Here is a 23,955-nt window from a genome sequence, read left to right as displayed (position 1 = left end):
TGGAGACGAAAACTCACTGTTAGGGTTTAATAATGTATCTTGAGCAACACAGCTGTGTTACAAGTTGTCAAACAACTACAATGACCACATGACAACCTGTGAGTTCTGGGACCCTCAGTTTTAAAGTACACCAGTCATACTACTGGCTACAGCAGCTCTTAGCCTTTATTCTTAAGGATTCATTCTTTGAAAAATTATGTGAATAGTGTGGACTTTTTTCTATAAAGGGTACATACTTGTACACAGACTCTGTTGGCCCTAGGTGAAGAGTCCTTGGTCTGAGAGCAAATTTACCAAAATACTGCTGCAGGACAAAGAGTCCTGTTCTGTTTCAAGTCTGAGAATGTCATGGTTTCAAAGGACTGTAGAGATGAAGACTTGAGGCTGTCTGATAAACAAGAATCTCTATCTCACAGTGTCTTTTTGTGGTCCTTGGCTAGGAATTAATGCTATGTTTTTGTAACAAAGGAGGGTGAAAGTCAAGTTCAGGATTGCAGAAGGGCTGTTCTCTGGATCAGCATCATCCAGTAGAAATAAAATGCAACCTGTGTGTAATCAAAAAGCTTCTAGTAGTCACATTTAAAACTAAAAAGAGAAACATGAAATTTATTTTATTACTCTCCAGCTTAACGCATTATGTCCAAAATACGATTTCAACTTCTAATCAGTATAAAAAATTAATAATGAGATATTTTCCCCCTTGTTTTTGGTGGGGTTTTTTTGGTTTGTTTTTTGTTTTTATCAATCTTCAAAACCCAGTGTGTATTTTTACACCTGCAGCACATCTCACTTTGGACTGCTTGCACTGCAGGTGCTTCATAGCCAAGTGTGGTCAGGCGGCTATGTTGGACAGTGCCAGTTGGTACAGAGCATGCTTCATGGTTTGTTTACTCTTATCAGTTCCTTTAGCCAGAAATCCTTCTTTATAGACCAGAACATATTGTACGAAGAGTTCCTTTTCTCTCCATCTTTTGCCTTTTTGTTGTTTTTGGTCTTTCAGCTAATAGAAATTGTCTTAGGTTCCTACAGGATTATTTACCCAGAGGATAACGGGTTTAATTTAATTTTATCTATTATCATGCTTGGAAATACAGAAAATTGGATGTAATTTTAATCACCCGCCATCCTTGGCAATTGTTAACTTTCCTTGTAGGGTCTCATCGAGTTGGCTTTGCTTTAGTTTTGTATTTATACTAATCTTTGCTTATGACTTCTTTAATGTTTCAGTTATTGCAAATGTATGGATATTTTGCTAAACCATTTAGTATTCCAAGTATGATTGTGGCTGCACTTTTTAAATACCTTTTTAATTTATAGCTGTTAATAGTAGTTTTTTCAATGATCAGTAAGTAAAAGCAGGATTTTTTTTTTTTTTTTGGTTATTAAGTAGATTCTGTGTCCTCTAAGGGTTTTTGATAGAACATTACCTCGGGCTTCTAATTCTAATTCATGGTTATTATGAGCTGTGTCCAAATCAAAGTATGTGTGTTTTTATCAGCATGCTGATTAAGTTCCATGATTTTTATTTTCAGTTAGAATATTGACATTAATTAATTACTTAACACCTTGTCTTTATCAATTTTTTTGATTTGTCTTACAGTGGAAGAGAAGAAAAAGCCTGAAGATCTTCCCTCAGATGACGATGTTCTCATTGTGTATGAGCTGACCCCGACCCCTGAGCAAAAAGCTCTTGCAAGCAAACTTCAGCTTCCTCCCACTTTCTTCTGTTACAAGAACAGGCCAGACTACGTCAGCGAAGAGGAGGAGGACGGTAAGTCTCCTGTTTCTTTAAAGCGTTCTGCTCACGGTCCTCGTAGTGAGTGGGGTGATGAAATTGCTTTCAGCCTGCTTCCTGGAGCCCACCCCTGCTGCCCTGCAGGCCGGTATTGAGCCTAAATGTATGTGTGAGCAGTCAGTGGACGTCACGACTGAAAGAGCTGCATTCATTTATTAGCATTCCCTGGGTGGCTGCCGTGAACAGGGCAGGCATTTTGAGGGGACTGAAAGCAATTCTCATTTCCCTGGGGTCTCAGGGGGGTGGGGGAACTGTGAGGCAGAGACAGGGTCTTATTGGGGAAAGCTCTGTGGGCCCTGTCCAAGTTTTCAAGCAGGGGAGTTACGTGCTCAGAATAATCTCAGCAGGACAGTTGGGCAGTGGTGTGGAGGACTGGGTTGTGGGAAGTGGAGATGGGAGGGGGAGCCAGAATGCCAGAGCAGCTCAGACAAGGCGTTCGGGGTGTGGAATAGGCAAAGTTGGTTGCTATTTGGATGTGGGGAGTAAGGGAAAGTGTGAAGTTGGAGATAATTTTCCTAGATTCCTGGCTGGAAAATCTCCTGAAATTTACTGGAAGTTCTTTTATTTAATCAAATTATACTTTAAGATGAAGATTTCGACACAGCTGTCAAGAAGCTTAATGGAAAACTGTATTTGGATGACTCAGAAAAACGTAGACCGTTAGAAGAAAATCTAACAGGTATGTAACAGTAAAATTACTAGTTACAATGTTTTTTAAAAAGTTTCTGTTTAAAAGGAATCTTGCAATCTGGTCACCTCTGTAATTACCAGTTTTGCCTTGGTGACTTTAAATATTTAAAAATAACGTGAAGTGAAAAACATTGTGCTCCCGGTGGTGGTGGTTCTCCATCAGCATCCAGGGTCTTGTTATTTGGGTCTATAATCTGTAGATGACACTGAGGGCCATTGTTTGTGGAGTAGTTGGACTTCATCTACTTTCGTCTTAACTTGCTTTTCCTTGTGTTGTATGGGATTTTCAGATAATGAGAAAGAATGCATTATTGTTTGGGAAAAGAAACCAACAGTTGAAGAAAAGGCAAAAGCAGATACGTTAAAGCTTCCACCTACATTTTTTTGTGGAGTCTGCAGTGACACTGATGAGGACAATGGAAGTGGGGAAGACTTTCAATCGGAGCTTCACAAAGTTCAGGAAGCTCAAGTAAGACCGTCTCTGTGTGCTCCTTCTGGCCCAGTTGCCTCTGTTGACGCGATAAGCTAGAGGGTCCTCACCACGTGGTAATAATGGGGTGTGTCTGGCAAGCGGTCGGACACCTCAGGCAACTCTGGCCAGAGGAGGAGGACTCGTGTTCTGCCCGGAGGACCGGAGGCACCCCTGCAACCGGTGCGTGTGCTGGGCTTGGGGAGTCAGGGCAGCAGCATGGCGGTGCAGATGTCCCTAAGAAGGTCTACGCCCTGCAAAGAACGGTGTTACGTAGTTCATTTTCTCTGCAAGTTAACTGATTGTGGAGTGGGCAGGGTGGATAGGAAATAGCAGCATTTGAAACTTAGTTCCCCTGACCTATATACCTTGCTTTGCCAATAACTTTGTGATTTGGTTACTTTCTTAGCTCAGGTGTAGTCATTTTAGTAGCTATCAACACCTTGGTGTCTTAATTTGTATTCCACAGAAACTAGAAGACAAGGTCCCTGTCTTGTAATTGTTTACAGTCTTAATTTTGACATATTCAGAATGGTTCCTTGCCTCTCAAGAAATACTGTTTTTTAAAAATTGTTGGAAAGATGGTTAAAATGAAACAGAGTCCTGGAGTTAGTTACGAATGCAGTGTTTTATTTAAAGGATACGTGGGTAGAGAGAAACGTGGCCCAACACGTGGCCTGAGTCTGTAGGAGACTTACTACCCTTTACTGTCTGTCTGACTCTGAGGAGTCTAGGTGGCCTGCTTTTTTAGCTGTCCACCTAGGATATGCCGCCTGTTCCACAGGCTTCAGCTTATTCATCGGTGCACGTATAGCTAGTGGCCATCAGCTAATGTAAAGACATTACTTCCTTTTTTATAACCAAGTAGATTTGTGGAAGCCCTATCTGAAGTTTTTCCATCAGCGGCCTTGCTATACTAAATCTGAAGTATATTTTAAATCCCTTAGCAGTTTCCCTGGACTCAGTGGAAGTACACAATATGCAATATTTCTTAATCATCTTCTCTAATTGCTGCTGCTGGAGGCTTTATTTATTTAAATATTTATTAAAAAAATTTTTTTGGCTGCGTTTGGTCTTCATTGCTGCGCACGGGCTTTCTCTAGTTTCAGCGAGCGGGGGCTACTCTTCATTGCGGTGCGCGGGCTTCTCATTGCGGTGGCTTCTCATTGTGGAGCCTGGGCTCTGGGCGCGCAGGCTCCGTAGTTGTGGCGCACGGGCTTAGTTGCTCCGCAGCATGTGGGATCTTCCCGGACCAGGGCTCGAACCTTTGTCCCCTGCATTGGCAGGCAGATTCTTAACCACTGCACCACCAGGGAATTCCCTGCTGGAGGCTTTAGCATCCAGTCTTTCATTCAGCAAATACAGGACAGTCATAATATAAAGTTGGGTTATGCAAATTGAAACAATGCATTTTAAATTTGGCCTCACTCTTTTGTGTGCAAAACTTAAAACTAATTATTTATTTAAAATTTATGTTTTTCAAAACTTAGAACACTGAAAAATAATCTCTATGCTGATGCACCGACTGAATTGTACATTGTTTATTCTTTTCCCACCTGTGGTGCACACAGGACTTGGTACCTTCTGTCAGTTTTTTGTGAACTGTGCTGTTTATAGGCGTTGAAATGGCTTATTTGAGTGACTATTGTGTTATCATTGTTATAACTTAAAATCTTTTTGTAAAATATCCTGTAACACTCTCATAATGTTCATTAAATAGCGGTCCTAAGAGCTGTTCAGAAATACCTTTGGTACAGAAATTAAACGTGATAAATCATTATAAGGGTTGAAAAAAAATTGCCAAGATGAATTGTAATTTTGGAGAGCACCCTTTAATACACAGAGACGAAACAGAGAACTAACAACCATTAAAGCTGAAATGTGCTGTGTAATGGGTGTAGATATACATCCTCTTAGGATGCACCCTTCCTGTTTTACACTCAGATTCATCTTGGACTATGCGAGATCTTCAGATAGGCATCCCCTGCATAAAACACCTAAGTGTACTGTATGTGTAAGTGCTTAGTGTGAGCTGGCACTGTGCTCAGCATTGGGGATACGGTATTTGATTTGTCTACAAGAGTTGTTCATTCATGGACTCTTAGGTGGCGAATGTATTAGGCGCTGGATTACGCACTCCCCTCTCCCAAGTAATCTAGCCTACATTTTTTGGGTAACGTTAATTGTGATATGATTCACCCATTTTAAAATGTACAACTCAGTTGGTTTTTGTATATTTACCACAGTCAGTTTTAGAACATTTTCATCATCCCAAAAAGAAGCCCTGTTAACCTCTAGCAGTCACCACCCTTCCCCATTTCCACCCGTCTTCTCTAGGCCTGGAATAACCAATGATGTGCTTTGTAGATTTGCCTATTCTGACATTTCATATAAACAAATAATAATGTGTGGTCCTTTGTGTCTGTCTTCTTTTACTTAGTAAGTTTTTGAGGTATATCCACATTGTAGCATTTATCTGTATTTCGTTCCTTTTATGGCCGAATAATATTTCAGTGTATGAACATACCACATTTTGTTTACCCGTTCATCTGTTGATGGTCATTTGGGTTGTTTCTTCTTCTTGGCTATTATGAATAATACTGCTGTGTTAGCCTAAATCATTTGACACGAACAGAATGGACTGTTTTCTTGGGCTTCAGTCATTAAGAAATAATGATTTTTTCATTTGTATTAATTTTTAAATTTTACATAAGGAAAATTCACTTTTCCCTGTGTGTGTATTTTCTGTGAGTTCTTACACATGCCTGGATTCTTGTAATCCCCACCACAGGCAGGCAGTGTACAGAACCGTTCCAACAGCCCAAAGAATTCCTTCCTACTGTCCCTTTCGGTTCAGATCCTCCCCCGCTCGGAACCTCTGGTAACTGCGGATCTGTTTTCTGAGTTTCTACGTTTTTGCCTTTCCCAGACTAGCATGAATGGAATCATACTTTGTGTAACCTTTGATACTAGCTTTTTACACTCACTCATTATGCTCAAAAGCATAATGCCTTTGAGATTTGGCCCAGTTACTGTGTGTAGTGTTAGTGTGTTTCTTTCTGTCACTGGGTGGTATTCCCTTGTGAGGACGTACCACAGTTCATTCGTTATTGTTTCTGCAGGGAAAACAGGTTTCTAAATAGATCGAATCAGTTGATACTGTGTTGTGCAAGTCCAGTCTATCCTTGCTAATTTTTTTCTGCTCGTTCTATTGATTATTGAGAGGAGTGTTGCTGAGCATGTTTGTTTTTCTCCTATCAGTTTTTGCTTCACGTACTTTGTTAGGGAGTGTTCCCTCTGTTTCTGTTTCCTGGAACACAGTGTAGGAATTGGTAATACTTCTTTCTTAAATGTTTGATAGAATTTACTACTGAAACCATCTGGGCCTGGTACTTACTATCATTATTTTTTTGGAAGGACATTAATTGATGGTACATTTTCTTTAATAAATATAGGCCCATTCACATTATCTATTTCTTATGTCAGTTTTGGTAGGTTGTGTCTTTTGAGGAATTGGTTGGTCCATTTCCTATACATTATCAAATTTGTGGGCATAACAGTGTTTGTGAAGTTCATTGAAATTTATTACCCGTTTAATGTCCATGGATCAGTGTTGATAGCTCCTGTTTCATTTCTGATATTAGTCATTTATGTCATCTATTTTGTTTTCTTGGTGAGCTTGACTAGAGGTTTATCAAATTTTATTGACCTTTTCAAAGAATCCATTTTTTATCTTGTTAATTTTTCTCTGTTTTATTGATTTCTGCTCTGCTTTTCATTATTTCTTTAGTTCTTTGTGCCTTCCGTTTATACTGGTCTTTTTTCTCTAGTTTTTTAAGGTGAAGGTTTATCGATTTTAGATCTTCTTTTTAATATATGCATTTAGTGCTACAAAGTTCCCCTTCCTTGCTTTTGTTGGCATTCCACAAATTTTGGTAAGCTGTAGTTTCACTTCTATTTAGTTCATAGTATTTTTAATGTGTCCAGAGACTTTGACATGTGTATTAAAAATGTGTTGTTTAATCTCCAGATATTTGGAGATTCTTTTTCAGCTATATTTCTGTTAGTGATTTCTAGTTTAATTCCACTATGGACTGAGAATATACTTTGTATGGTTTCTGTTCTTTTGAACTTGCTGAAGTTTGTTTTATGGCCTAGAATGTGGTCTTTCTTCATAAATGTTCATGCGTGCTTGAGAGGAACATGTATACTGCTGCAGTTGGATGGAGCATTCTGTAAATATTTTTATTTCTGTTATTGTATTTTTAAGTTGTGAAGTCCCATTTGATTTTCTTTTGTGCTTTATATTTTTTTGCCTGACACCTATCTTTTCATTTGTCTTAAGAGTATTTGTCCTTTTTTGGAACATTGTTAGAAGAGCTTTTCAAAGTTTTTCTGATCATTCAGCACACGGATCATTTCATGACATTCCCCACCCTCGGCCAAGGAGAGTTGACTTTTCTTGGACCCTTTTCCATCTGTGCCGTCGGCAGCTGCAGTTTTGGACAGCTCTGGTACCCTGCCTGGGATGTGGGTTAGTGGGTGGGGGCAGGAAAAATTTCCCGCAGGGTTCTCACCAAGATTACCTCTCAGGTCTTGAGAGTCTTTTTTGTTCTTTTTTCTTTCTCTTTTTCCTAAGTTAAAAACAGAAGTTTACTATAAATACATCTTCTAATGAGATGGCTCTTAGGAAGGGGGAAGTTTGTGGTGTCTTGATTGAAAGTGAATTTGGTAAGGCCAGAATTTCAGATGGTCACTTTGCCTGTCTCTCCAGTAGTCTTTACACCTGGGGACCATCTACCATAGTGAGGGGCTTTCTTTTTCTGTAAAACTGGGGGACAGTCAGAGAAAAATCTCAAATCTCTTGCCACCATCCAGCAGTTCTGGCCAGAAACCCTCTTCCTCCAGGTTTAGTACTTTCTTGTTGTGACACCCACTGTAGGCAGGTAGGAAGCAGGTCAGGAAAGGGGCCCAGGCACGACCTCGTCGGCTCAGCCTAGTCCATTTCCAGAACCCATGGTTGCCGCAGGGGTTTGGGAGGAGGTTGTGTCCAGGAGGCAGGGACTGCCCTCATTGGCTGGGGGCAGGCAGCTGTGGATGATGGGCCATGTGGCCTGGAGGTGCCCCCACGCCCCAGCAGTGTGTACGGGGGCACATGGCTCAGGCCAGCACCTCCTTGGGTTCCGGCTGTGGTGCGGGGACCCCGACGGGCTGGCCCGTGGAGGCCAAGTTGTCCGTGGTCTCATCACCAGGCCTGGCTGCCACCTACATCTCAGCCATTGCTCCTCACCAGTGGGCCATATATAAATATATACATATATATATATATTTTTTGGCTGTGTTGGGTCTTTATTGCTGCGCACGGGCTTTCTCTAGTTGCAGTGAGCAGGGGCTACTCTTCCTTGTGGTACGCAGGCTTCTCGTTGCGGTGGCTTCTCTTGTTGCGGAGCACAGGCTCTAGGCGCTAGGGCTTCAGTAGTTGTGGCATGTGGGCTCAGTAGTTGTGGCATGTGGGCTCAGCAGTTGTGTCTCACAGGCTCCAGAGCACAGGCTCAGTAGTTGTGGTGCATGGGCTTAGTTGCTCCGTGGCACGTGGGATCTTCCCAGACCAGGGCTCGAACCCGTGTCCCCTGCATTGGCAGGTGGATTCTTAACCACTGCGCCACCAGGGAAGTCCCATGTCTTGAGATTTTTAATCCTTCTGCTTTCATCCACTTTTCAGAGGCTTCTTCTAGTCGCTTTATCTGTTTCAGTCCAATTCAGCTGTAGGTGCTGGGAGAGGTAGGATGAAAGTTGGAGTGGGAGAGAGAAAAGTGTGCTTACTCCATTTTGTCCAGAACTCCAAGTCCTCGGTTTCTTTTAAAATAGGGTATATGATCCTTTTTGTCAATCAGTACTTAATGTCATAGTTATTTGTTACTTCCTCTTTGCAGAAATCCCAGAATGAGGGCATAACTAGCACAGCTGACAGTGTGTGTACGGATGGCAGTAAAGTGACTCTACCATTTTTGTGTAAATCTGAAGAACCAGAGTTTACTACCAAATGTATTAGTTCACCACCTATTTCTTCTGAAGCTGTCGATAAACCTGTGGATTTATGTACTAGAAAGGAAAATGATGCAGATTCTACAAGCCAAGGTACAATTTGATACATGTTTATAAAAACCTTCTAGGCATGCATTACTACATAAGGTACACCTGTGATTTTGAGACGATAGACTTTTAAATGCAAATCCAGAAACTCCCTTTCTTAAAACAAAATTTGAGATTTATAAAGGGGCATGAAATATTTCGCTTTTATGAGCTTATTTTTTACAATTGAGAATACAAAAAATCTTTAGCTATTTCCTGAAATCCTGCCTTTGAATGAATGTTTTAGATTATATTAGATTGTGTAAAGCAGAAACTGTATAGCTCTCTATCTGATTTAGCATAGATCTACATCTCATTTTTAAAAAATGATTTTGGGTATGCTCTTGGTATATTCTGCATTGAGAATAGTACCTGAAAACGTAATAACAATGAAGAAGCTCAGAACTTGGATGTCTTTTATAAGTTTTCTTCAGAGAGATAACCAGATTATAAATGTTCCACACCCCATCCCACCCCATACCTCTCAGTAGTACAGCAGGTCCTACCCCCATTCTCTTTGGGTCCTGAGTAAAGCTTTGATGTTCAACATGTATTAAATGAAATATTAAATTGCTCTTTTCCTTTTGCCAGTGGAAAGCAAAACAGTTTCATTTGGATTTGGAAGTAGCACAGGGCTGTCATTTGCAGACTTGGCTTCCAGTAATTCTGGGGATTTTGCTTTTGGGTCCAAAGGTAAGATCAGGAGGAGCGGTTTTAATGATTGTATTACAGAAATATGCACACCTGGGGGGAGCAAGCCCTTTGTCACTCACCTGGCCATTTGTTTCCCCAGCCCTGCACTCCAGCTGTCTAGTGTTGTAATAAAGGAAGGGCTTCTGTTTTATTGTTATTTTTGCTATTATTAATATAACCATAAGAATTTTCTCGTCATTCATTGTAACTCATGGTGCTAGCCTTCCCCATCCTGAAATGCAGAACCGTCACTCCAGTTTTGGAATAACCTTGGGATTGGCACATTGTTCTTTTAGTTATACTTTTGATTTACTAATATTTCAAGATATGTGCATCAGTAATTTTTAAGGAGATGATTTTGCAGTTTTTTATTTTTGCAATATCCTTGATTGTGCTTTTTAATATAAGGGTTGTGCTCATTTATAACTGGTGAGCTTTCCCACCTTTTCCAGTGATTTTTTTCTGTTTTTGGTCCATTTGGGTATCATTTGTAGAAAATAATCCTTTTCCTTGTTTCAGAAGCTTGAAAAAATTAGCATATTTTCTCATTCTTAAGGTAGCTTACATGTATCTGATTATAGCACCACCTAAATTGAACAAGATGCTTGAACTGTCAAATAAATTTTGTTGAAGATACATACTTACATGATAATCTAATTCAGAATTCCCTCTCACATATTTTTACTTGTTTCACTAACACTGGGTTTAGCCAATCAGCAAAAAAAAAAACAGAACAGTTCCTGTCATTTATGGAAACCCATATAAAACTTTTAGAAATTACCTTCAGATGCTACGTTATGTTGGAATTCATAGCTTCACTGATGTCAGGTTGCTTTATTTTTATTAATAAGTAGCCTGAAGTCACAGGGTCATAGGTCAACAGATACAACAGTGTATAGTAGGTATAATTATCCACAAATAAAAAGCCAAATAAAAATTGATGTGTTAGGTTGCTTGATACTTGGTATACCTTTTTCAAAGTACTCCATCAGTACTGTACAATGAAGTGTGAGGTAGGCAAGACTCATGCCACGTGGGAGGCTCGCCCTGAGTATTATTTGCTGACGTTCACTCCTTTTTCCATGAGATTATTTACCAAGCTCTTTTTTAAACTACATTTCTTGTTTTGTTCTTAGATCTCACAGGAATTTGTGCTTTGTCTTTTCAAAGAAGTAGCTTTTGGTTTTATCAGTTCTTTTGTTTATGTTTTTTATTTATCTTCAGCTTTTGTCATTACTTTCCTTTAAATTATCATTGGTTTTCTTGCGTGTTAAATGCCTGCTTTATTTAATTTAGACTGTGCTCGTGAGCACAGAGTAGCATTTTGAAGCTAAATTCCCCTGGAATCAATTGCATAGCTTTTCATGGGGAATTTTCACACTACTATAAGTTTTTTTAATATTTTAGAATTTCATCTTGCCTTCTTTGATTAAGAGCTTGTGGGATTTAATTTTTTTTTTTTAAGGTAATCAGTTTCACCAGAATGTTTTTTTGTTTTTTAAACTTATTTCTGGCATTGTGTGGACCTTTTTGATCTTAAACTTTTTGTTTTGGTTGGTTTTAAGCTACGAGGAGTCTTTTTTTTTTAATCCTTTCCTCCTCTTCTGTTATGTGTTATTTCTGTGGTGATTACTTTTTCTTCATCTGTTCATTTTATTTTTGTTTCATGTTTTCTTTTGTTCCTTTTTTTTCCTGTCTTCTCCTGAAAGTCCTCTTCACAGGCAGGTCTGTCAGTCACTCCCTGTCTTTTGTGTAATATTTCATATGGAAACTAAGAGAACACAAGGAACACATGTTTATCTGCTGCTCCCCTTTGTCCGTGATTTGACGTTTTATCTTATTTCCTTGAGATTCTGTAATGTTTTCATTAAACCCGGACTCAGAGTGGAAGCTTCCTAGGTACTATTATCTAGAACACAGTTGTTGTTAAGTTGATATTACTGATGTGCACATCTTTATACTCTTACTGTATAAGTTCTTTCTCCTGTCCCTTTAGAACAGTGGTTTTCAACTCTTGGCTTCATATTAGAATTTCTTGGGAGCTTTTTAAAGAAAAAAGAAACACCTGATAGTTATGTTGGGCTCTCTGGGCCTGCGGCCCAGGCACTGGTATTTTACAGAAGCTGTTGGTGTGATTTTAATATGCACCCAGTGTTAAGAACCATTGCTTCAGAGGAATTTTGAGACTTTCTGCCATACCTCTCAGGGTATTGGGGTAATTTAAAATTTTTTTCTGCTTGGGAGTTCCTGAGCCAGTTATTTTTGAGCCCTACGCCTGTGTATCATGTAGATCTGTGGTTACTGTTCTCAGGAAGCCCCCCACACAACCTGAGATTGTGCTCTTCTTGTTTCAGAGCATTCTTTTGCTGTATCTTCTTAATAATTTTTTTCTTTTTTCCAATTTTTTCTCCCCATTAAACCTCACTTAGGAGTTACTGCTTTAGACACTAATTTTGTTCTTTCTTCAGGGTGCTGTTTTTAACTGATCCGTGACATTTTTGCCTTCTCCTGAGTTTTTGCATCAGATGTAGGTTTAGAGAGCAGTGATTTTGTCAGCAAGTGATGAAGAGTTGAGAGGTTTCTTTCCTCTAGGATAGTGGGGAATGTATTAGCAGGCTGGGTCCTCACATTCGAGATGCGGATGAAGAAGCTTTTAGTTTTCACCTTCTCCGTGAGGGGGAGTAAAAGTCTTTGTTCCTCTGCGTGGGAGTGGGGAGCCTTTTCACCCCTTAACTAAGTTAAGCCTAGTATTGCTTGAAGACAGTGGGGGTCAGCTTCTCCCAAGGCTGCAGTGCCACCTGGCCAAGAAGTTTAAGCTCCAGCTCTAGTTACCTTAGGAGGAAGTTGAGGTAGAGAAGTTATAAACATGTTTAGTCTGCTTCGGCTAATATGGAAGTAGCAGATTTGGCTTCTTTGAGAACATTTTTAGGTTCAAAAGTTATATTTTTCATGTGATAGAATGTTTTATGAAATGAACTACCTTTGGAGCTGAGCTGGGTTTTCAGAGTTTCAAAGTATGTACTTTTAATTAAGAACCTGCTTCATTACTGAAAGTTCTTCTGTAGTTCAGTATCATGAAGACCTAAGGCTCAGATGATCCTAGACCCTATCTGTATATCTAGACATAAATGTTACTAAAAGTCCTGTGTACTCACCACATGAGTTTAATCTGCCAGAATAGTACAAGTTTAAACATTTTTATTAGAAGTATGTTACATCATTGGAAATTAGATTCATTCATAAAGTAATCTAACTGGGATTAAGAGCTTATTAAAATAGATACCACTGTTTAAGTATCCTAATTTATTCATCAGATAAAAATTTCCAGTGGGCAAACACTGGAGCAGCTGTGTTCGGAGCACAGTCAACCAGTAAAGTTGGCGAAGATGAAGATGGTAGTGATGAAGAGGTAGTTCATAATGAAGATATCCATTTTGAACCAATAGTGTCATTACCAGAGGTAAATATTAAAGAGTGAAAACCTTACTAATAACTTCACATTTTAAGTTTAAAACTTGACATGGGCTTGATTTGTAGGGCTTGGCCTTGTTTGCATTTCTTTCAGAACATTGACCGTTTCAAATGGAAGCTCTTTATTAGAAGTTCAGCCTTTAAGTTCAAATAGTCTTTTTTTTTTTTTTTTTTTTTTGCGGTATGCGGGCCTCTCACTGCTGTGGCCTCTCCCGTTGCGGAGCACAGGCTCCGGACACGCAGGCTCAGCGGCCACGGCTTACGGGCCCAGCTGCTCTGCAGCATGTGGGATCCTCCTGGACCGGGGCACGAACCCGTGTCCCCTGCATCGGCAGGCGGACTCTCAACCACTGCACCACCAGGGAAGCCCTCAAATAGTCTTTTTAAAGAAATTTACATACAAATGTTATTTGGTAAATTCTATATGAAATCCTTGGGAAGAACTTAATTTTTGCATGTTTGTTTTCAGTAACGTAATTCTAGGGGCAAAAGAAAAAAACCCAACCAACATCTAATCTCATGTTTGCCACAGTCCTTTCAATAAAAAGTAAATTGTACTTTTTCTGGACAAGAATGTTGTTTTAGGCAAATTACTTTTATCAGTTTCAACCTCAATCAGTAGATAATATTTAAGAACAAGCATTTTTTTGAAACCTCTCTTGTAAAAGAATGTATTTAGTTTCCAAAATGAGGAAGAATGTTACATAAGGGGAAAATGTGTAATGACAGATTTTTCCTGCCTCATCCAAATCAGATGTATTTGTAATCCTAGGATGTTAACTGTTTTCAAATTCTGTTCATGCCAGTGTCTTAAGGAATTTGGATCTTGGAATTTGTTATGGAATATTTTATAAGCAGCATCTTAGAGATAATTTCATGTCCTGTCACAGGTAGAAGTAAAATCTGGAGAAGAAGATGAAGAAATTTTATTTAAAGAGAGAGCCAAACTTTACAGGTGGGATCGAGAGGCCAGTCAGTGGAAGGAGCGTGGGGTTGGAGACATGAAGATCCTCTGGCACACGATGAAGAATTACTACCGGGTCCTGATGAGAAGAGACCAGGTGCTCAAAGTGTGTGCAAACCACGTCATCACCAAAACAATGGAACTGAAACCCTTGAATGTTTCCAACAATGCTTTAGTTTGGACTGCCTCAGATTATGCTGGTGAGCTCTACACTCAAATGCTACTTTCCGGTTTGGGGATTTTTCTAAAATTGATAACAAATACATAAAACAATTTATAACAGTTATTATAACACAAAGGTCACTGTGTTGTTTGTTGTTTAATAGATGGAGAAGCCAAAGTGGAACAGCTTGCAGTGAGATTTAAAACTAAAGAAATGGCTGATGGTTTTAAGAAAAAATTTGAAGAATGTCAACAGAATTTATTGAAACCCCAGGAAGAACAGGTATCACCGAGAGCAAAGGAGACAAATCCTGTGGTGTTTTTTGATGTTTGCGCAGATGATGAGCCTCTGGGACGTATAACCATGGAATTATTTTCAAACATTGTTCCTCAAACTGCTGAGAACTTCAGAGCACTGTGCACTGGAGAGAAGGGCTTTGGTTTCAAGAACTCCATTTTTCACAGAGTGATTCCAAATTTTGTTTGCCAAGTAAGTCTTAAGTGTACATCACAATGGGTGTCTAGAAAAAGTGCAGCACACCAACTTGGGGAATTTGGGTGTTTCTCCTTACTTACGATTTTCTTTAGACTTCTTTAGCATTTCCACAGCCCCAGCTTCTGTCCCCACAAGAACTTTCAGCCTAAAACGGTTCGTATTTTTAATGCCTTGAACCTGCTGGAAATCAAGGGTGGGAAAAAGACCTTTTCATTGTTTGTCTTCTTTCACAAGTGGGTGTTTCTTAGTTTTCAGACTGCGTTCTCAAAGAAGCTGGGTGTTGAGGACCTACCCTTTAGTGGTTAGTTCTGTATGTATTTGTAACATTTTATTTGGGATTCCTGTTAATTGAAATCTTTTTTCAGGGGGGAGATATCACCAAACACGATGGAACAGGAGGACGGTCCATTTATGGAGATAAATTTGAAGATGAAAATTTTGATGTGAAACATACCAGTCCTGGCTTACTATCCATGGCCAATCGAGGCCAGGATACCAATAATTCTCAATTTTTCATAACACTGAAAAAAGCAGAGCATTTGGACTTTAAGCATGTAGTATTTGGGTTTGTTAAAGATGGCATGGATACTGTGAAAAAGATTGAATCCTTTGGTTCTCCTGAAGGGTCTGTTAGTCGAAGAATTGTTATCACAGAATGTGGACAGATATAAAATCATTGTTTTTCATAGTAGATTTTACCTGTATAAACAGTTGAATTGAAGCCTAGCTGTTATGACAACATGGTAATTATGTTCAGCTTTTGAAAATGGACATTTCCAATGTATAAATATAAAATTGCAGCTTATAGCTGTTGTCACTTTTTAATGTGTTATAATTGACCTTGCATGGTGTGAAATAAAAGTTTAAACACTGGTGTATTTCAGGTGTACTTGTGTTTATGTACTCCTGACATATTTGTATTAAAATGGAGTAATACTGATCTTGTTAAAAGCAATAGACCTTCTCAAACTATTGAAGGAATATGATATATGCAATTTTAGTTTCTTCTAAGATATTAGACTTCCTGCATGGATATACTTACTGTTTGGATAAAGGGACCATGACTTGGATAGTTTTTATTTCAGATTTGGAATATATTTGGTAATTTTCACTATTGGTGTGCTCATTTATGAATAAAGATTCACTTGTGAGTGGGTAGAGCCAGAGGGTAGAGACTTAACCAAAGTGCTCTTCTATAAATTCTTGCACCTCCTGTATAGCTAACAGAGTACCTTCTTTCCTTAAAATGTTATGTAGCTTCCTGTGCTCTTCCCAAGGTATTAAATTAATTTTTACATTTTAAGTAAGTTGAGTATTTAGACTTTTTAAAAAACCTGTCATCTGTTTCTACTACCTCAAACTGCATTTGGTTCTGATAGAACTTGAATTTTTCCTTGCAGTTATTGTGATAAAGTATGAGTATTTTAAAAAGGTCTATCTATACCATGTTCTTTGGTTAAAGATTTGGTTTATACTAGATTGTTGCAGTACCTTTTTCTGGTGAATTTTGTAGCAAAAATAAAGTGACAATTGTTAACAGCCATGACATTTAAAATATTCATTACTTGTGCATCTAGTTGTTTTTTCATTCTGGAACCAAAGTAAGGAGATAAAAGATCCGTAAACTTAAACTGCCACCTAATTTCCAGAGCTCCCAAGGAGAGGACTGTTTTCCAGTTGGGTATACACTGAAAACTTACTTGGAAATGGCTAGTGTCAAAAGTTCGACAGAAAAAGGGGGCACGTTCTCATCAGCTTACTCGTGTGGCACCACAGAGCACCCCGGGAGAGCACGTTTTGCGTATTCCAACCACTGCCGGCGGTGCCTTCTGCCCTCCGGGGTTCTTTCCAGCGGAGCCGCCTCATTTCGGGTAGTGAGGCAGTGGGGCTGTCGCGCCGTTTGGGGTTTGGAAACAGGCAGTCCTGGGACAGCACCTGCTGACCGCCTGTAGTGCGAGGGTCATGTGGGGTCCGTGTGCCGGGAGCGGCGGACGGCCCCGACCCTCCGAGTGTGGGAGTGTTTGCGTGTGTGTGTATGCGGGGGGCGGGGAGTGGGTGGGTGAATGCATGCGGGTTTCCGGGCGCTTCCCGAGGGATTCCAGGCTGCGGGAGGCACTCGGAGGCGCCCTAAAGATTACAACTGTGGACTCACAAGCTTGGTAACGGATGCTTTGGCCGAAACCGACTTCTCCAAGATTAGTGTCTCACAGCTGCTTCCGATGGGTTCGAGCGCTTATGAGACGGACCCGCGCGGGCTGCCCCTCGGCGCGACCCTCGGGAAGGAAAGGAAAACAGGAGAGACCCGCGCACCGGCCCGCAACGCGCCCCCACGGCCCGCGAGCACGGACCTGCGCCAGCGGCCGCGCTTTTGTCGGGGAGACGTCGGCGGCGCGGCGCGCCGTGCGTCACGGCGCAAATCCGCTGCGCCCGCCCCGCCCGGCCGCGCGCCGTTGCCAGGGAGACGACGGCGGCCGCGGCCATGGAGCCGAGGGTGGTGAAGCCGCCCGGGCAGGACCTGATGGTGGAGCGCCTCAAAAGGCGCTACGGCGTATGGGGCGGCTGCCCCGCCGAGGTGAGGTCCTGCCCTGCCTGTCGGCGCATGCCAAGTCCGCGGGTCGCCGGATCTGCGGGTCGGAGCGTGGGCGCGAGGCAGGGCCCCTGGCGGCGGCGGCGTGCGTGCACTCGTGAGGAGGGTGCTTTCGGCGGGCATCGGGAGCGGGAGGGACCGTGCGCGTCAGCGCGTAGATGCGTGGCAGGCGTTCCCGGCTGTGACTTGCGTGCGGGTTGGAACCGCCTCGGTCCCGCCCCATAGCGGGGGGTCCGAGCCGGTTTCAAGCCGAAAGGTGCGGGCGCCCGGCCTGGTGGATCCGCGGTGGCCGCCTCTGTGCGCGGACCCGGCGCGCGTGTCGGGGCGGCAGGGAGGGGGCGCTGCGCCGGGCTGGGGACCCGGGATCAGGCCGGTTGTGCGGGGCGGGGGCGCCGGGCGGCCCGGCCCGCCCCGGTCACTGCTCCGTCGCTCTCTTTCAGCCCGGGCGCCGGCGGCCGGACGTGGTGGAGTGGCGACGGCGGCCTCCCTGCACCCCAGGTAGGGTGGCGGGCCGGGTGTCCGCGCGGCTGGGGAGGCGCTCGCTCCTTTTTTCACCGCAGGAGATGTAGTTTATTGCGCAGCGTTTAATGCTTGAAGTGCATAAAGGGGAGAAATAAAGTGTTGAACGTTTCGGCACTGGCGGGATGTCGTGACGAGGTGGAAGGAGGGCGGATTCTGAACGTTCGGGGCGTTCGCCTACCGCCTGCGGTCCTTAGGTACCGACCCATAGAACAGGGTTAGAGGCACCTGCTCTGCTTGCTTCCCCGCGTCGTTGACGGCGTCACGTGCGGGGGGTGGGGGGCGGTGATGAACGGCAGTGCTGTTTGAAGAGCTGACTTGATGCCTGTTTTCTAGAAGTCTGCATTAGGGAGACAGGAAGGAAATCGGTACGTAGCTTTGTTCTCCTACGTTTCGGGGTCGAGAATGAGGTCGTTGATATCTAACCTTAGTGAGCAGCCTCTGCAGTCGTCTTTCCTGTTCACAGAGGACTTCGGTTTCTGCTCACGTGGAGATGAAGCTGGTCCGTCGCTGAGATGTTACTCTGATGAGAGGAGGCGCGGCCCCGCATCCCCCCGTGGTGCCCTCAAGCGTGGGACCGTCAGATGGCAAGGTAGCCCGAGTCCTGCTCGGGCCTCCCTGGGCATCTCGGGAAACTAAGGAGGGTCAGGGGCTGCCTGTGTGTTTGCTTTTCTCTGAGAGGAGCCTGCTGAGTGGTTGGAGAAACTGAGTGATTGTTACTGAGAATTTGATAAAAGCACAAACCTAGCATCGTGTTTGCTGGCATAATGCAGTTACTTACACTGTGTGATAGATGGCTCTTCATCCAGGACCCAAATGAAGACCTTGCTCCCCACCTCCCTTTTTTTTTTTTTTTTTGGTGATACGCGGGCCTCTCGCTCTTGGTTGCGGCCTCTCCCGTTGCGGAGCACAGGCTCCGGACGCGCAGGCTCAGCGGCCATGGCTCACGGGCCCAGCCGCTCCGCGGCATGTGGGATCTTCCCGGACTGGGGCACGAACCCGCGTCCCATGCATCGGCAGGCGGACTCTCAACCACTGCGCCACCAGGGAAGCTCCCCCTGTTTTTTTTAATTAAATAAGGAATTAGGGTAAAAATGAGTATAAGTTTGTTAGGCAGCGGTATTAACTCAGTCGGTGTCGTTGTGTCTCCTGGTGTGGTGAGCACTGTGTTCCAGGTAGCAGAGAGAGAGATGGAAGAAGTCAGCCCAGGGAGCTGGTATCAATGCCTACAGTATATGTATGATGTGGTGCTGGGCTGTGAGGGGTCAGCAGTTTTGCAGAAGAGATTTTACTCTGGATAAAACCACTGTAAAAACAATGGAAGCTAAGGTGAAATAAAGTTCTAAGTTGAATACTGTTAATGTCAAAAATATGTGGCAGAAGGAAGTGCTTAGGTATGGAGAGGGAGCAGACATTTTGAAATAACGTTAAACCATAAAGATGTGTATGTATACAAAATGAAACGTTGGGGTATTGTGGAGAGAAAAAAAGAAAGTTGTGCCTAAAGTATCTGTTAACGTGATCGATATTTTGGAGCTTGAATTGCTTCATTCTCTGATTAAACGAATTAATCCATGTAAAGGACTTAGAACAGTGTTCAGTATGTAGAGAAGCACTCAGATGCACCGCTGTTTATCATCATTACTGTTACTGCTGTTTCCTTTGGCGCTCACAAAGTCACCTAGTTGATCTGGAGTCAAGATTTGGACATGGCGTTGATCGAATATAGAGGAAGGAAAGAGAAAATTGCTGGAAGTTAATTATGAATTCATGGAAATTATTTTCATATATTTAACTGATGGTTTTATCATCTTTAAGGTAAGCAGTCTGGGTGTAATTTCAAGTTACAAGTTGAGGCTTGTGGACTGTGAATATTTCTAACATTGGACAGTTTTTCCACAGTCCCTAGTTGTGATCTAGGGTGGAGTCGTAGAGCTGCCCAGCACAGGCTGCAGGTGTCTGTTGAATTCTTGAGATGGGGCTGGTCTGAATTGAGATGTGCTGTGAGTATAAAATACACAGCTGATTTTAAAGATGGATAAAAGAATGTAAAATGTCTTATTTTAAAATATTGATTGGGCTTCTCCTGTGGCGCAGTGGTTGAGAGTCCGCCTGCTGATGCAGGGGACGCGGGTTCGTGCCCCGATTTGGGAAGATCCCACATGCCGCGAAGCGGCTGGGCCCGTGAGCCATGGCCGCTGAGCCTGCGCGTCCGGAGCCTGTGCTCCGCAACGGGAGAGGCCACAGCACTGAGAGGCCCGCGTACCACAAAAAAAAAAAAAAAAAAAAAAAAAAATATATATATATATATATATATATATATATATATATCGATTGTATGTTAAAATGACAGTGTCTTAGATATACTGGGTTAAATATAGCATATTGTTAAAATTTCATGTCTTTTTATGTTTTCAATGTGGCTGTTAGAATTTTGTTTTTTCTTCTTGCGGCACCGAGGGGCTTGCGAGATCTTAGTTCCCCGACTGGGGATTGAACCCCGGGCTGTTGACAGTGAGAGCACAGAGTCTTAACCACTGGACTGCCAGGGAATTGCCCCAAATTTTAAATTATCTTTTGTGACTTGCAGTATATTCTCTTTGAACAGCACTGGTCTGGAAATGTCAACGTTCAGATGATCTTTTTGGAGAGAATACCTGGGATTCTAGTTCTGCTTCACCTTTTGCTGGTTATGTCACCTGTCAGTTAATTGAACTTCAGGGTTCCGTTTTCTCACCTTCAACACTATTTCTCTTAGTTACAATTAGAGAAAGCAGTGCCTGTCAGATCTGCCGCACAGCAGCATCCAGGGTCAGGAGGAGGAGTGTGGAGCATCCACAGGGTGTGCAGTTTGCAGTTGAGCCTGTTTGAATGTGTAGAAGGATCTTTGTAGTGAGTTTTCAGCATCAGTGATCGGTACTTTACATTTTTTCCTTTTGCTTTTTTAAACATGTTTACTTGTTACGTTTTTCACAGTTGTTACGCTGTTAATATGTGAAAAGCAGTCTCACCTGCTTTAAATGCTATAGAAATCTTCCAGAATGCTGTGATAGAATTTTTTTTAAAGCCTAGATGAGGAACTGGATTCTTTTCAAGATTTAAAACAACGGGAAACAGAAGAAGAGTTCATTGGGAATGATCATAGGGTTAGTACCTCCGAAATAAACAAGCAGTCTTTTAAACAGATAAACAAAGGTAAGAGAAATACTCATTTTGGAACAGTCATTTAAACAGTAACTCTGTCGAGTAGGGCACATAAAGCTTACCCCATAGTAATAACCCTGGTTCTCAGGGGTCTGTATTTCTGTGTCCTGGATTTTTGTAAGCCATGAGCTTGTTACTGCGCTTGTCATTAAGCTAAAGGAGAAGAAAAAATAAACTTCATGATTTTCCAGTAGAATTTGTACACTCTCAGAGTTTATCAAAAGCGCTTAATAATCAACTGAATATTTTTATAATTTCTTCAGTTCTTTTTCATGTCAGTATTTGTTAGGAAGTGAGTAAAATTATGGTAGTAGGTGGCTATTCCTTAAACATTTTAGGAAAATAGTCCAGATCACTTGAGGTCTGGCTTCCTTTGGCCCTGAGCCAGTAGTTGCTCTCTGTGTACCTGGCTGCCTATCCTAGTTTTGCCAGGATTTCAGGGAAAGAGGCAGCTGGGGTGGTGCCCTCCCCTGTTGGCTGCAGGACCGAGCTGCCCCTGGGAGCCTCTGTGTCTCCCGCACACACAGGACACTCGCTGCTCCGTCCTCTTCATCATTCGTCTCAGTGTGCGAGGAGCATGAAGAATACTGCCGGCTTGTGTTTCCTGCTGTGCGGTGGATTTTCCCACAGATGACCACTGAACAAGTGCTGAGTGTGTGTAAAGGCTGACAGAACTAAGGAGTCTTCAGGCCGGTGCTGGGGGGACGGGAGCCCGAAGAGGGTGTCTCCCCTTGAAGGGCGTCTGCTGAGTGAGGGAAGGGAGACGTTTTCCTTTTTAAACGTTCCTACTTTTTGTCTTGGCTCCCCAGTCTGTCCAAGACGGGGAGTACTGTGGGAGAGCCCTTCTTAAAGCCGGGGCGCTGCCCCAGCTGGAGGCCAATGCAAGGGAAAACCACTGTGCTCAGGATTAGCAGAGCGTGAGTTCTGATAGCTCAATGCTGGCGAGGAGCTAAGCAGGAGGACCTCGCCCTCCACTGCTGTCAGGGGAGCTGGTTAGCTTTGGGCACCATGCAGTTGACTCTGCACGTGTACCCGGCAACCCTGCAGCGTTGCTGCTGATCGTGTGCCCTAGGGGAGTGCTCACCGTGGGCGCCAGGAGCCAGGTGCAGGGCCGCCTGGCCTCTGTGCAGGCAGCACTGCTCAGGTGTCCGTGTGCAAAAAACACAGCACAGGTGAAGCAGTGGAGGGTGGTGAACCTGCCGCCATCGTTAATACAGGAACGCGTTATTTAACGGGGGAGGTTATAGAGGTTGTGTAATTATATGATTATTTAACTACAGACGTTATATAAAGTTTAAAGACAGGCAAAACAAATAATTTTTTAAACATAAGTAGTAAAAATTAAAAAGAAGTGAAACAATGATGAGCACTGTATTTGGGTTAGCGGTTAATTTGGTGTAAGGGAGAGAAGGGAATGTGCTCCGGAGTTTCTGAGGTAACTTTCCATTTCTTGGCCTAGGTAGTTAATCCATAAGTGCTTTCGCGCACTCATTTTTGGAGTAATCTCAGATTTACAGAGAAGTTGCAAAAAGACCACAAAGAATTCCTGTGTGGCCTTCATCCAAATTTTCTAAATGTTCACTGTTTGCTATATCATTCTTTCTCTCTGCATATAGTCCTTGAAACTTTTTAACAATACTATGAGGATACGTAAAACTATAAATTAAGTTTTTAATTTAAGTTTAATTTTCTTAGCAGTTGCTGAACCAACTAATTTGGCCTCAGATTCAAGGAACTGGACTGACTGTTGCAGTGACGCTAGTGAGTCTCCTTTGAAACGTGTCAGCTCCCCAGCGTCCAGAGCCTCAAACAAGCAGGGTGTGCTTCCACGTCAGGTCAACCAGATCTACGATGAGTTACTCCAGATACACCAGAAACTGCAGGTGAGCCCTCAGGCCGAACCGAGGGTCCGGAAATGTTGATGTTGTCAGCGCCGAACATTGAGGAAACACGAACACAGTTGTTTCGTTTTGTGTTAGTTAAGTGTTTATTTCCATCCCATCCTTACTGAAGAAATAAAACAGAATTTGCTAGTAAAGTATGCTTTTTGAAGTAGGTGTTCTAGATTCATTGTTTTAAATACCTATATGTAAAAAGTTCTCCTGTCAGCTCTCACCAGAATTCAGAACAGTGGCCTTTATCTTCTTTGTCTCTAAAGGATGTAATTCACGTCTTTCTCAAGCATCCACTATGTGGGAGTACAGAAGGAAGCAGAAGTATATGTAATGACAATTTCTGTTTGAAATTCTTCTAGTTGGAAATATATGTGTGTGTATATATATATATATATATACACATATAAATATATATATATATATATATTTTTTTTTTTGCGGTACGCGGGCCTCTCACTGTTGTGGACTCTCCCGTTGCGGAGCACAGGCTCAGCGGCCATGGCTCACGGGCCCAGCCGCTCCGCGGCATGTGGGATCCTCCCGGACCGGGGCACGGACCTGCGTCCCCTGCATCGGCAGGCGGACTCTCAACCATGCGCCACCAGGGAAGCCCATGTCTCACTTTTTGAGGACCTGTCAAACTGTTTTCCAAAACGACTGCACCATTTTACATCCCACCAGTGCTGCACAGGGGTTCCAGTTTTTCTCTGTCTTTTTGATTCTAGCCATCCTAGTGGATGTGAAGTGCTGTCTCGTGGTTTTGATTTGCATTCCCCTGATGGCTAATTGATTTCAATTTTGGACATGAGTATTTTGTGCCACCTGAAAGCACACAGGTGGAGATGTTAGTAGGCAGTGTGGACTTGAGTCTGGAGCTT

The 23,955-nt window shown here is 42.6% G+C and overlaps 2 protein-coding genes across 20 annotated transcripts in view; both read left to right on the top strand.

Moving 5' to 3' along the window:
- The window catches only part of RGPD4 (RANBP2 like and GRIP domain containing 4), a 53,365-nt gene extending 37,615 nt beyond the window's left edge, over nt 1–15,750 (top strand). For all 3 annotated transcript variants that reach the window (XM_067703972.1, XM_067703974.1, XM_067703973.1), the window contains 9 exons: nt 1,601–1,771; nt 2,382–2,474; nt 2,776–2,954; nt 8,888–9,092; nt 9,678–9,779; nt 13,094–13,239; nt 14,141–14,414; nt 14,541–14,866; nt 15,238–15,750. In XM_067703972.1, coding sequence (XP_067560073.1) covers nt 1,601–1,771; nt 2,382–2,474; nt 2,776–2,954; nt 8,888–9,092; nt 9,678–9,779; nt 13,094–13,239; nt 14,141–14,414; nt 14,541–14,866; nt 15,238–15,543 — 1,802 coding nt within the window. In that variant the 3' untranslated portion in view covers nt 15,544–15,750. The remainder of the gene's footprint in view (nt 1–1,600; nt 1,772–2,381; nt 2,475–2,775; nt 2,955–8,887; nt 9,093–9,677; nt 9,780–13,093; nt 13,240–14,140; nt 14,415–14,540; nt 14,867–15,237) is intronic.
- Nucleotides 15,751–17,289: 1,539 nt separating this feature from the next.
- Nucleotides 17,290–23,955, top strand: part of CCDC138 (coiled-coil domain containing 138) — a 48,466-nt gene continuing 41,800 nt past the window's right edge. For 3 of the 17 annotated variants that reach the window (XR_010934296.1, XM_067703979.1, XM_067703988.1), the window contains exons 1-5: nt 17,291–17,444; nt 17,900–17,957; nt 18,445–18,570; nt 21,051–21,173; nt 22,878–23,065. Coding sequence is in view for 16 of the 17 variants with exons in the window: in XM_067703979.1 (XP_067560080.1) it covers nt 17,352–17,444; nt 17,900–17,957; nt 18,445–18,570; nt 21,051–21,173; nt 22,878–23,065 (588 nt within the window). In the remaining variant the exon portion in view is untranslated. Of the gene's footprint in view, nt 17,445–17,619; nt 17,716–17,899; nt 17,958–18,444; nt 18,571–21,045; nt 21,174–22,877; nt 23,066–23,955 lie in introns of those variants that run through there. The other 14 variants (XM_067703987.1, XM_067703990.1, XM_067703976.1 and 11 more) reach the window with 10 other exon arrangements.

Source organism: Pseudorca crassidens, chromosome 14, assembly GCF_039906515.1.
Source record: "Pseudorca crassidens isolate mPseCra1 chromosome 14, mPseCra1.hap1, whole genome shotgun sequence".
In the NCBI taxonomy this organism is placed as follows: Eukaryota; Metazoa; Chordata; class Mammalia; order Artiodactyla; family Delphinidae; genus Pseudorca; species Pseudorca crassidens.
The sequence above is the reverse complement of the archived record's forward strand: the minus strand, read 5'-3'. Positions and strand labels throughout refer to the sequence as shown.